The sequence below is a fragment of the Siniperca chuatsi genome, linkage group LG2 (assembly GCF_020085105.1).
Source record: "Siniperca chuatsi isolate FFG_IHB_CAS linkage group LG2, ASM2008510v1, whole genome shotgun sequence".
NCBI lineage: Eukaryota > Metazoa > Chordata > Actinopteri > Centrarchiformes > Sinipercidae > Siniperca > Siniperca chuatsi.
In genome coordinates, this window is record NC_058043.1 from 19,288,801 (window position 1) to 19,302,882 (window position 14,082).

At 39.3% G+C, this 14,082-nt stretch overlaps 1 protein-coding gene across 1 annotated transcript; it reads left to right on the plus strand.

Moving 5' to 3' along the window:
* The first annotated feature begins 1,445 nt into the window (after nt 1-1,445).
* On the plus strand, nt 1,446-12,937 carry pfkmb (phosphofructokinase, muscle b). The gene is made up of 24 exons (XM_044177756.1): nt 1,446-1,551; nt 2,841-2,912; nt 4,160-4,264; nt 5,877-5,950; nt 6,437-6,514; nt 6,822-7,011; nt 7,529-7,694; nt 7,784-7,828; nt 8,555-8,663; nt 8,746-8,841; nt 8,929-9,021; nt 9,146-9,271; nt 9,467-9,531; nt 9,629-9,692; nt 9,786-9,932; nt 10,068-10,138; nt 10,282-10,369; nt 10,473-10,625; nt 10,726-10,890; nt 11,002-11,063; nt 11,166-11,277; nt 11,382-11,481; nt 11,562-11,667; nt 12,080-12,937. Exons 1-24 carry the CDS (start codon nt 1,461-1,463, stop codon nt 12,219-12,221), a joined length of 2,520 nt encoding a protein of 839 aa, XP_044033691.1. The 5' UTR covers nt 1,446-1,460; the 3' UTR covers nt 12,222-12,937.
* Nucleotides 12,938-14,082: the final 1,145 nt, after the last annotated feature.

Genomic DNA, 14,082 nt, shown 5'->3' on the forward strand with positions numbered 1-14,082 from the left:
GACATGAGCTGATGAGTCACATCAATAGCAAATCATTTCATTTAAAGCCTTTTTAACTATCTAATCATGATGTGTGTGCTTGTTTGTGTGAGTGTGTGTGTATGTGTGTGTGTTTGTGTGTGTGTGTGTGTGTGTGTGTGTGTGCTCTTGTACTTCTAATTTGAATTTTAGATCTAATTTGAATTTTAGATCTGGTGAGTGAGAAAACCACTCGCATATTATTGCAACATCAATCAGAAGTGATTTTAAAAACACTGACCCATATTATCTCACACCACAGCTCTACTGTCACGTATAGTGTACCTGGAGACATACAGTAATTGAGTTCACCAAAGTTTTCAACAAAATGTGTTTTGATGAAAAATTTAATATAACTTTGCTGTCTCCATAAAGTCCTGCGAGGCATACCTGTAATAAAGGACATCATAAATTAATTAATTTTCACAGGACGTCTTAATATAACACACTGTTGTGTATATGGGAATAATAATCTGCAATATATCTATATTTCTATATTTGTATTGAGGACAAACTAAAAGCAACACTTATTAAATGTAACACAACTTGTCCTTACACAAATACAACCATTATGCTAGCTAATAATAAGTTTTTAAGTTTTGATTCAACTGTTTGGGATTTTTAGAGTAGGTAGTTATAATAAGATAAGACTTTATTCATCCCCAAGGGGAAATTCACTTGTTACACCAACAGAGAGCCATGCTGAGAGGTGAGAAAACAGATAAACAACTAATAAATAGGACATATGAGAAGAGAATAAAGAAATTAGAGAGGTGATTTAAAAAAAAGAAGCTATATACATTACAATGTCTTAGACAATAGTCCAGTAGTGCAACTCCAGCATGATGTGTGAACTACATACATAGTATACACTGTACAAAATATGTAATGTTGTATACAATGTATGTGCAGTATATGTATAGTGCACACACACTAAACAGTAACAATATTTAACTATGATATAATATAACACAATAATAGCAATATAGCAGTAATATATTATTGTTATATAGTGATGTAAGTAAAATAATGTAAAATAAAATAGTGTTAGATATGTAACTACTTCTGATTCTACTACTCCCATAGTAATAATAATACTGGTGATATATAATTGAGGACAAGGTGCAGGTTTGTTTTTGTAAAATGTGCCACATTAAACCAAAATCTTCTATATTTAAAGATGTTCCTGTTCTTTTGTCAGCACGCCCCTTGTTATACTGTAATATTACACCAAAGTGTATTGTGTTGATTCATGCACAACTAGTAGATGTTTGAACATCCACCAGCAGTACTGCCTGATTATTACCAACAGTGGTGGATTGTATCTGATTACCCGCCAAGCTTTAGCGATGAAGGTCATTACTCCACAATGAAGTAGTGATATCAAAGCTATTAATACAGATCAGATGCATAATGGTTTCCCTAGAGGAGGTCCTGCGAGGATGTGGTACCCAGGCGTCCTCTCAGCCCAGTGGCTCCTCTTTGTCACACTGCTGGCCTGTCTGCTGTTCTGGCTCAGAAAGAAAGGTCAAGGTATGCATACGGTCTGTGGATATCTGTGTCTTTGTGTGTTTGCGACGGGCCTTTTCTGTCATTTCAGTCTGTGCACATATTGTATTTGAGTGTTACTGTAATAGAGGCCTAGTCCAGAAATTGCCTTTGCCTGAGCGTCACTTGTGGAAACTTTTGACATTTTATTTGGTAAATTGTTATATATATTTACCAGGTCATAAATACACAAGCATGACATGTTTTGACATGTTCAGTTATAGGAATGACTGTGCAGTTTCACAGTAATGGCAGCAAAAAGGGGGAGTGGTTCCTGTGTGTTTTATAGATAGCAGTACTGTGTCTGCCTACAGACATTCTGTATCTATTTAAAGACGACTCCAGCAAGCTGCTTGCAAAAGACGAGCCTCCCATTCTCACTGTTGTCACATTGATTCTTTTGTTTTTCATCTTTTATCAGCTTATACAGGCATTGCTATCAATAACTGATAATCTTCCACATTGTGCTTTATGGTTCACATGCCTTTTGTTGTATTTCTCATTTAATATATGGTGATATACTTGGTTCATTTTAACATTACATTATATAGAAAGAGAAATGAAAGTCATTATTTCTGGATTGTTGGTATTTAAATGAAATCAGCTTCATTGGCAGTGAGTGAACAAATAGCTTAATAGTCACAAAACCCTCCAGACATACACACAAGCCCGTACCCACATCTAGGAAGAGGTAGAACTGTGCTGTATCCAATTACTCATCTGATTCATAATTCTAGACATGAATAGCAGACTAACAAGATATAATGTGTCTGCTTGTGGAAGAGGAGTCAATTGAAATGGGAATGTAACTGACAGTTGTGTCATGGGGGCTTTGGCTGTAGATTTTTCCTCCATACAGAAATTATTCACACAAAGAAATTACAAACAAGTACAAATTGTTGTGTTAATTATTGGCTTTGTAAGTGGGAGCCATTTGTAATACCCAGAGGTCTTGTTTATGTGCAACCAATTTCATCTGCTTGCGAGAATTACATCAATCTTTATTGAACTGGACAAATCTGATATGCTGAATGCACAGGAGACTATTTGTTTTGGGTTTTTTTAATAAAGGAAGCAAAATATATATATGTGCTGTTTCTCCAGTATGCATTCCTCCTCCCAGCTGCAGCTCATAGTGAAAGACATGATAAGGCCAGTGGGAGTAAACTAACATGCCGTGTACTGATGAATCAACTGTACAGTGCAGTCATAAACACAGTAAAGTTGAGGCTGGTTCACATTCTGGGTAATGTGTTATGGTTCTTCCTCCTCAGGTGGCGATGACCTCTCATCATCTGAATGTGAAAGCAAGACGTACTCGAGCTGTGATCCAGCAGGGGATGCCGGTAAGCTAGACTGCAATTAAAGACTAAATGAAGACCTAAAACTCAGTTTGAGAGATCACCATACCATCGTTACCTACCCTTATCATAATGTAATTAATAATGGTGCCAAAAAGCCCATTTATATTTGCTGCTGTACAGACTTGATTTGTCCCTGCAGATATAGTAATATACAGTAAATATGGATATGATGATGCTGCAACACTGAATCACAGTGGATGTTAATAGAATTTTTTGCCGAACAAAAAACATACTTTCATGTTAAAAATAAAACTAAATTAAGTGCAGGTATAACACATACAATGAATTGCATAAGCATTCGCCCCCTTCACTATGACACGTAAAAAAAACTGGTGTGATCTGTTGTTTTTAAAACATAGAATGGAGACAAGGGTCCCGACACATACACACACGTACAGTACACACACACACACACACCACCACCATTTGGTGTCCCTGAATGGAGGTCACCTGTGTGCAATCAAGTGTGATGACAAGTGTTTTAACAACTGCATCTAAAAGGTTCAACGGCTAACAGCTACTTATTTCTGGCAAAGACTGCATAATGAAGACAAAGAAACATTTCAAACAAACCTGAGATAAGGTTACCAAAAAGGTCAGTCAGAGGAAATATACAACATTTCAATGGCACTTAATATCTATCATTGTAAAATCTTTAAAAAATTTAATTGAAAAACAATATGTTCAGTGTCCACATTTAAATCCAATCCAGAATCTGTGACAGGACTTGAAAACTGCTGTTCACTCACAGTCCCATGCATCTTGAAATGGGAAGAAACGATCCACATGAGCAAAGCTGATACAATCTATTATTTAGTGTATCATATTTTAATTTAATTTAGATCAATTCCACATATTTTGTTTGTGAGGAATCACATTGATATTAAAGAAGATAAGTGTGAAAAAAGCCTAATTATATCTGCTGTGATTCAATATTGTAAAACAGTAAAATATGAAAAATTACAAAAGCGGTGGAAGATGAGGGGGGTTGAATACTTTTAATAGGCACTGTGTATGTGTGTGTGTGTATGTGTGTGTGTGCATCTAAATGCGTTTGTACAACTATGTGGGCCTCAATGTCTGCCAAGAGGATAGTTAAGCCGTGCACTTTTGCAACTGCTATTACTTTCCATAACAGGCAGGCTAAATTAGAGGTGAGAGACTCCTTGTACTCCACACAGTACAGCAGGGTGGCCGGGATTTTCACACTCAAGGCTTCTTTCCCTCAGCCAGCTTCAGCTCCAGGACCATGGCCCAACCGGCTCTCACTGACCCCACCAAGATGGGAAAGGGTCGGGCAATCGCCGTGCTGACCTCGGGAGGCGATGCCCAGGGTAAGTGGAGGGTTTCCAGGATGGTATGAGAGTGTGGAGTGCCAAGACAGGGCATGTCTGTTGTTTGTTTGCCTCAGCAGGTGGTTGATCCGATGTGTGGGAAGTCACTACTTAGTAATGCAACAGCAGGAATTAATGACAAATAAAGAAGTATTTGAGACGTAAAGTGAGTCAGAAACCTATAAATCTATCCAAATTTTGATGCGTCTTGAATAGTCATTGGTTGTCTTAGACAATTACTGTAGACTACATAGATCTCCATAGTATAGGTGTATCGTTTGCTTTTTGACGTTATTAACAGTTTAAACCCTGTTTTAAGTATTAGGTAGCAATAGCACTAGAAACAACACTGCTTTTTGAAAAACAAAGAAGTGTAACCCCTTCTTTACTGTCATATTCAATCATGATTGCAGCTCCCTTTTATATCAAATTTAACTACTCATAATCTTTTTTATTACTGATAATAACTTTAATGACTTCTCTATTGCAACAGAGCCATCATAGCTATCTATCTCATAGAGCTAACTTATGTAAAAAGGGCAGCATCAATTCCTTCTCGTAAAGCTGCTAGGACCACAGAGTGAGGCAGACACTCCCCTGACCTTTAACTTGATGAGGATTATCTCCACTGTGACCTTTGGGATGTGTGTCAGTGACCCCACACAACCACGTGGTGTGAGCGTGTGAGACAGTGAGCTATCCATCTGTCTGTTTTTCTGCCTCTCTGAACTTTAGGACAAGTGTGTAAATGCAAAACTGCACAGCTTGCTAACTCTCACTCTTCTTCTTTTTCACTCTCTGAAATACATAATCCTCATTACAACCTTACCTTTTTAGTCATCCTGACATCCAAGATAGATATGTCCCAGTTTCTTCCTCTGTTCCTTCCTTCTCTCTCTCTAAAACACTGTATCTGTTATGAGGGCTAATTTTAGAGGCATGACCTTTCTGTCATGTGTTTGTAAAGCGGTGAGGTGGAGTGAAAGGGCCGTCCTTCTCTCCCTTTCTCTCCCCTCCTCCTTTACACTGTAAGTGGAGATGCTCTTGGCACTCTTAAAGCTAATCTATCCACATCTTGTCCTTTAAGCAACCTGCTGAGTGTTGAGCGTGCAGGCAGAGGCCCAGTTGCCTTTCCTGCAGTACAAGCTTGCCACGATCACTGACAATTTCACAGTTATCAACAATGAAATAACTGTTAAATAAACTGGTATTATAGTATTATGGTATTATAGTATTGTTTTATCACATGTCTTTATCTTAAGCTTGTGTTGTTGTTGCACCTGTGTGGTGTTCAGCTGCTGCAGCAGCAGGTTACTGTAAAGACTGAAAAAAGAAATGCTAATATTATTCAAAGTATGAGTTGTGCAACATCCATGCACCATAGCATCAAGCAAATTGGAGGTTTGGAAGGACTATCAAAATATTCCATGCTAACTTGTTTCCCAAAATCCACCCAAGTAAAAGTTGCTCATTTAAAACTTTTATAATAATTTTATATATTATCTTTACACACATTTATAAATATATATACAATTGAAGAAATATGAACACAAACTACTAAAACACAGTAACAATATTAACTGGCTAATGCACACACACACTGTGCCTACAGGTATGAATGCAGCTGTGAGGGCCACAGTGCGAGTGGGACTTTACACTGGAGCCAAGGTGTATTTTGTCCATGAGGTAAATACTGCTTTTTCATGTTTTCTTTTGATTAATCAATTAATTGTTTAATCTGTACAATGTCAAAATAAATATAAACCGTTTGGGAACAATGCCCACCATTAAGTCCCCAGAGCTCAAGCTATCTTCAATTTGCAAAGGTAATTCAATTAACAATAATATAAACAGAAAAGCAACAAACACTCACAACTAAGAAGCTGGAACCAGCGAATGGTTGCCATTTTTGCTTGAGAAATGAGCGATTACAAGATTTGCTTTTGATCAACTAATTTTTTCAGCACTATTCCATGGCCTAACACACAAGACCAACCTTACCTATAAATAATCATCAAATCTCAATATAATAAACAAAACACTTGTTGGACTAAAATAGCTGCCCATGCTATTTAAAAGTTAAAAAATGCCTCTATCATTAAGTCTGAAGCTTCTTCCCTGCAATGACTCCTCCTGAAGGTAACAATGTGCTGTGTTTCTGTTTGTTGACAGGGTTACCAGGGTCTGGTGGATGGAGGAGATCATATCCGCCCTGCAACTTGGGAGAGTGTGTCAATGATGCTACAGCTGGTGAGAACAAGCACGAGGATGCAAAAGCATATTTAATTGCACGTTTATTATTTCCACTCTGTTTTTAACTTGTGATCATCACAGTAAGTGGGATGGATGATCTGTGTAACTCTAGCAACGCTTTAGCCTCTACAGTGCAGTTCTGTAGGTCAAATGGTCATTTAAATGCCAAGGTTCATTAAATAGCAAGCCTTAATGGACCTTAGACATGAGCGCTTAGGTTTCAGGAAATCCTCCCCCTTCTCCTTATCTGTCTCCTTGTGATTTCTCTTTGGTACTGAAACCCTTCCTCCTTGCCTGACATCAGGGTGGGACTGTGATTGGTAGTGCCCGCTGTCAAGACTTCCGTACCAAGGAGGGACGGACCAAGGCCGCCTGCAACTTAGTCAAGCTGGGCATCACCAACCTGTGTGTGATTGGAGGTGATGGCAGTCTGACGGGTGCCAACCAGTTCAGAACAGAGTGGAGCGAGCTCCTGGCAGACCTAGTCAAAGCTGGTGAGAGGCATGAGCCCAAAATGCACTGTTCTAAGCAACACAACATCAAATGAAATGTCTCTATCACACATCTGCCCTTCTATACCTTCTATGGTACAAGTTGCTGTTGGTTTAGGCATGTTGGTAATTTACTGTGACATGATGTACTGTAAATTCTCATATAAAAGCAAGGATTCAAAGTCTCAGATAATAGCTGAGGCCAGCACAAACAAATAAAGGCTGATTGGTAGTTAAATATTTAGTAAAATTTTGTATAGTGTACATTTCCACAACACTAATTCCATCAGTTGGGTCATACTCACCACTCTGCTGCTCTGAGTTTCTCTTGCTGTACTGATGGAATTAGGGCTGTGGAAATGGACATTATACTGAATGTGTCAAAAGAAAAGGTAAACATGCCGGAGGTTTTGAGTTTGCTTTAACTGGGGAACTTAGAAATAAAGGCCTGTTTCTAATATAAACCTTATATAAATTAACAGTATCTGAGTGTGTTTTTTTAATTTTAATCTGTGCTCAGGTAAGATCACATCAAATGAGGCCAAGGGTTCCTCCCATCTCAATATTGTTGGCATGGTGGGCTCCATTGACAATGACTTCTGTGGCACTGACATGACCATCGGCACGGACTCTGCACTGCATCGTATCATAGAGATAGTGGATGCTATCACCACCACAGCACAGAGGTATGCATGTAACCATTCATACATTTATTTGATGGACAGACCTGCCATGTCATTTAAAGATGCTTGACATGAAATGTGTCGTTCTGCAGTCACCAGAGGACCTTCATCCTGGAGGTAATGGGCAGGCACTGTGGGTGAGTACAGCCTGTGTGTGTGTGTGTGTGTGTGTGTGTGTGTGTGTGTGTGTGTTGTGAGCAAGAGTGGTATGGGGGTCCATTTATCTATGTGGAGACACAAAATATGGTACTGTAACTGGGCGGTTGTACTACACTGAAATCTCAAGTAAAAGGCTGTAAGGCCTTATGAGCTAAATGCTAATATCAGAATGCTAACATGCTCACAATGACAACGCTATCATGCTGATAGGTATAATGATTACCATGTTCACCATCTTAGTTTGGCATGTTAGCATGCTAACATTGGCTAATTGGCACTTACCACAAAGTACCCCTGAGGCTGATGAAAATGTAATTAGTTTTGGAGGTTTTAGTTTTGGTATCATCAACCAAAGAGGAAACGTGAAGGGACCAAAGTTTTTACAGTTTATGCTGAGGGGTGCAACAGTGGGTTTGGCAGCTTATTGGATTAACTGGCCTTCTGTTTTGGCAAGGTGATATCCACCTCTAATATGATGCAAATCATGATATGATGCAGTTTGTTTGATGAAATATTTACTATGTTATTGTCTTGTTGTCTAAATGTCTTTTCAGAGGCTTTTCCATCGTACTGAGAATTCATTTTATGACAAAAGTCAATTTTATGATATGAAGCATCAACATACTTACTTTAAAAAGTTATCACTTATCAACACAGTTTTGCAAAAGACACTTGAACCCTTGCTTATGACTGTATACCTACAGTTACCTGGCTTTGGTGACAGCTCTGGCCTGTGGTGCTGACTGGGTGTTCATCCCAGAGATGCCCCCAGACGAAGGATGGGAGGAGCATCTCTACAGAAGACTGACAGATGTAAATGCCTTGTCCTGCAACGTCTTCAATGAATAATTTGAATCTGCTTGTTTATCTTAATGGTTTTCTCTGTCACTTTCAGCAAAGATGCCGTGGCTCTCGTTTGAACATTATAATTGTTGCAGAGGGAGCGATGGACCGCAACAGTAAACCTATTACATGTGACCTCGTCAAACAGGTCTGTAATGGCAGAACTCCAGTACCAGTACATATCGGCTTTTCATCTAAGACAGGCTGCTCATGAAATCATAATCTCTCTGTCCAGCTGATATCAAAAAAGCTAGGCTTTGATACTCGCACCACCATCTTGGGCCATGTACAGAGAGGAGGAACTCCTTCTGCCTTTGACAGAATCCTGGTAATATGACCACTGCCCCATATATAAACCTTTTTAAATATTCACCAATTAATCTTAATCAATGTTAATAAACACAAGTGTAACTGCTCCTCTTAGGGTCTGCTTTTTGATTGTCATGATTCAGGCCAGCAGGATGGGTGTGGAAGCTGTGATGGCTCTGCTGGAGGCCACACCAGACACTCCTGCATGTGTGGTCAGCTTGTCTGGAAACATGGCTGTCAGGCTGCCTCTCATGGAGTGTGTGCAAGTGGTGAGTCAAATTTCTTCCAACTGCAAAACAAATCGAATGAACAAAAGAATGACCATGACTTCAGCAGCGAGAGGTTTTTTTAGCTCTCCTAATGACCTAGATGAGCGCCAACAAGCTATATGTTTGATATTTTGCATAATATTCTGATTCATCTGTCAAGTTTCCTTTTTGTCTTTTCATCTTCTGTCACATCAGACCAAAGATGTCACCACAGCCATGGCTGAAGGGAGGTTTGAAGATGCGGTGAAGCTCAGGGGAAAGTGAGGCATGCACTTTTGTGTTACCCATTTGAAATTCCCAAGTATTGTGTTGAGTTTCAAATGTCTGTACATTTCTGCTAATTTTTTTTCACAATAGGAGCTTTGAGAACAACTGGAACACTTACAAAATGCTGGCTCATGTGCACCCCCCAGATACAAAGGTTGGGAACTACAGTCTTAATGTACATTAACTGTCTTACAGTCAATAAATACATTTATTCTGACAAACGTCTCTGTGAATGTGCCTGTGCCAGAGTAACATCAACATTGCCATATTGAATGTTGGAGCTCCGTGTGCTGGAATGAACGCTGCAGTTCGTTCAGCTGTCAGGATCGGGCTCCTCCAGGGCCACCAGATGCTGGCAGTGCACGATGGCTTTGATGGCTTGGCTCATGGAATGGTAAATTCTAGTTACACACGCATAAACAAACAAGAAGCCTTTTACTGTCATGCCAGTTAATCAGCTTTACCATGTTAATGAATAGCCTACACATATGAAGGAGCATGATGGAGCACGCACTCTGTCCCTGCACAGATTGAGCCTATTGGTTGGTCTGGAGTGGCAGGATGGACTGGAAAGGGGGGCTCCTTGCTGGGCACAAAGAGGTGAGATATTTCAACAAACCACTCTGTCGATTGGTACAGCAACAATGCATGCTTCAGTGTTTTTAAGTGTACATTTTATCCTTTTAACTTAACATTGAGGCGGTGTAGTCTACTATGATTCTGTGTTTTCCCCTTTTATAAAGATCCCTGCCACATGAGTTCATGGAGGAGATCAGTCTGAGCATCACTAAGTTCAATATTCATGCTATAGTCATTATTGGAGGCTTTGAGGTGAGCGTACCTGAGCACAGCCCTTACACTAAAATCCAGCATGTAAATGATAGTGAAAGTCACTCATTTTACTGATTTCCTCCTTCCTTCCTGTCTTCACTAGGCATTTGTTGGGGGTCTGGAGATGGTGCAGGCTAGAGAGAAGTATGAGGAACTTTGTATTCCCCTTGTTGTTGTTCCTGCTACTGTCTCCAACAATGTTCCTGGATCTGACTTCAGTGTTGGCACTGATACTGCACTTAACACTATAACCATGGTAAAATTCTTATAGAACACAAAACAAACACCAGACAATCCAAAAACTATATCATACTCACTATATTCTTTCTCTCTCTCTTTCTTTTTCACCTTTTCAGACATGCGACAGGATCAAACAATCTGCTGCTGGCACCAAGAGAAGAGTGTTCATTGTTGAGACTATGGGAGGATACTGCGGCTACCTGGCAACCATGGCTGGCTTGGCATCTGGAGCTGACGCAGCTTACATTTATGAGGAGCCTTTCAACATTCATGACCTAGAGGTCTGTCTGTATGAATGTACAAAAGAGAGAAAGCTAAGTGATGACATGTATCAGTGAAGGATGGATGGATATTTTTAGAACTCAGTGGTCTTATAGTTGATTTGCTTGTAGGTAAATGTGGAACATCTGGTGGAGAAGATGAAGACCACAGTGAAGAGAGGACTGATTCTGAGGTTTGTGGAAATTAGCGATTCAATTCGTTGAGTAGAATCAACTTCACACTTTGCAGCTCACTGTGGCTTCATATCTCACCCAATATTCTACTTTTGTTTCAGAAATGAGAAAAGCAATGCCAACTACACCACAGACTTTATCTTCAACCTGTACACAGAGGAGGGCAAGGGTGTGTTTGACTGCAGGAAGAATGTACTTGGACACATGCAGCAGGTGGGCCACTAGATGCAGATCTTCTCTTTGTTGTGCACAGACTCATTATATTTGCCACCCGATTCAATTTCATAAACATAAGAAAACCTATCCTTTGTTATCAGGGTGGAACACCAAGTCCCTTCGACAGGAATTTTGGCACCAAGATGGGGATGAAGTCTGTGTTATGGTTGACTGACAAGCTGAAGGAATGCTACAGACATGGTGAGGACATGCTGCATACAATTATGGTGCGATAACCTCCTGTGCTACCTGTGCTAATGTGTGTGCCTCAAAACCCCCAGGTCGTATCTTTGCCAACTCTCCAGATTCAGCCTGTGTGCTTGGCATGAGGAAGAGATCTTTGGTCTTCCAGCCTCTGGCAGAACTTAAAGAAGACACCGACTTTGAGTAAGACTTCATTTCTATCTTGTCAATCTATTTTCTTGTCACTTATTCTCTTCTGCATTGTTTTGTATTCACTCACATTGCACAGACAGAGTTAGTGGGTCAAAACAGGGTTAAAATATCAGTAAATATTGTACTTAGAGTTGACAGCTAGTGAGGAGCAGGAGTCCAGTAATATGCTGATGTTGCTGTGGTTGTACCACATGTGTACATAGGCAGTTGTTTGCTAACATGTTATCTATAAAGCTTAAAGCCCCTTGTTGTGAGTTTACTTTGCCCCCTAGTGGTTGGAAATGACTTAAACCAGCTTTAATTAAAATATCTTACATAAACTATTTGACTACCTAGGCTTTGAGAATTTTGTTCTTGTTGTTTTCACTTTCCTCTTTGCACTGACAAATGTTGTCCTACACAGACACCGTCTTCCAAAGACACAGTGGTGGCTAAAGCTGAGGCCCATCCTGAAAATCCTGGCCAAGTACAAGATCAATCTGGACACCACTGAAAAGGCTTCAATGGAACATGTCATCAAGAAGAGAGGCTTAGTTCCTCAGTAGCCTTTCTGTGTGATTATTCTTGGACCTGACATAACCTGACTGTCTTCTGTTTAAAGCACTTGTTGCAAGTGCAATACAAATAAAGATGATAATTATATCACCAAAACACACAGCTCACAATTAACTCACAATTAACACAGGTGATTGTTTTTACAGAAAACATTTACGCTCTGCTATGAGGTAAAAACTGAAGGTATTTCTGTGATGTAGTCTATTTTAGAGCTGCTCCATTCACAAGCAGCTTTTTTTCCACTGCAGCTGTTGTACACCACTTAAAATTTTTGGTTTTGGTCTATCTTGTGCACCCCAACTCTACTTTCTGTCCCTCTATTTTTTTTCTAAAATCTAAATTCTTATTCAGTCATTTCCAATCCCAGCTTTTTTCCGTTTCCATTTCCTGTCAACTATAACACTTTTAAAGAGACATCAGGGTTCTCATCAAGCAGTGTGTCCCAAAGTGCCTATATGTTGGATTGTAGATCATATTATCAGAATTGCATTGCAAGGAAATCGGCCTGGGTCCAAATTTACATCCTCTTAGGCACTGGCATTAGTAATCATTGCAAACAGATATAAACCTGGACCCTATTCTTTATATGCGAATAAGTGAATTAGAATGATTTGATTGCTGGGGATTTTTTTTACAAAACAACATTTTTTTTGCTTAATTTCATTAACTCTTCATTGACTCACTGATTAAAGCACATGGCACAGCTCTTTTCGGTTTTGTCTATCTCCCTTTGCCCGCTCCTCTTTCTTTTTGTTGAACTGCTCCCTGTACTTTTATCATCCACAGGCCTAGTAAATGCTACTGATTAAAAGTACTAAAAAAAGTAATGAACAAAATATTACAGATAGATTATATTAAGTCTATTAATTATTAATTATTGTTTGTTCACACTTCGTACAGTTTGTGTTACTCACTTCATCAGCCCCTTGAAGTCCTCTTGAGTTTTTAGAGTAAAGTATCAACCCTTGAGATTGCCAGTGAGGATTTCACCAAAGTGGAAATCTGTAAAAGCCTGTTATGTGGCTATTGATAATAACAAGATTCTTTGAACCTGCCGCCCCTTCCACTTTAGGATGGGAAGTTTCAATTTGATTGTTTAAGCACAGGTGATCTGCAGTGGGCCAAGTGAGGAAGTGTGAACCTGTGCCCTCTAGTGGAGATGTTTTTATCTTCTTTATCTTTATCTAACAACCCAATATAATAATATACAAACCCATGCCAGCAATGGGATCAGGCTATTTGGGATTTACAGTGACCATTAAAAGCATTCGCCCCATAGACCTTTTCATGTTTTATTGTTTTATAATCAGAGTGGATGTAACTGTTTTTTACTGATCAACAAAAAATCTAAATGGGAGAACAAATCTTTACAAATATGCTATTATAAAACACAAACTAATGATCACATGCACGACATGGAATCAAGGCTCTAATTACTGGTACAGAGCAGTAATTAGAACCTTGATTCTGCTGTGCTGTGCGCATCTTGACACCTTTGGACACAATTTCCCCAATTCCTCTTTGCAAAACCGTGCAAGCTCTGTCACATTTCATGGGGACTATGAGTCGAACAGCAATTTTCAAATCCTGCCACAAATGTTTGATTTACATTGATGTCTGCACTTTGACCCATCAACATCAGGACATTAACATTGTTGTTTTGGCTTCACATTTGGGACTGATGCCTTGCTGGAAAAAAGAACCCTTTCCCAACTTATTGTGCTGACTCTTGGCCTATACCTAAATTGTTATTAAACATACAATTTTAAATATCTGGTGTAACTATAACATATAGTGCTCAGATCTGGCTGACTCATTATGCGATCAGAGAATCAAGCTGATTTTAGTGTG

Bases quoted from the DNA above. Each gene is read 5' to 3' on its own strand.
- pfkmb (XM_044177756.1), top strand. From the start codon at position 1,461: ATGTGGTACCCAGGCGTCCTCTCAGCCCAGTGGCTCCTCTTTGTCACA. The intron at 5,951-6,436 runs GTAAATACTGCT...GTTTGTTGACAG, and splicing joins AGGTGTATTTTGTCCATGAG to GGTTACCAGGGTCTGGTGGA. The intron at 7,012-7,528 runs GTGAGAGGCATG...ATCTGTGCTCAG, and splicing joins GGCAGACCTAGTCAAAGCTG to GTAAGATCACATCAAATGAG.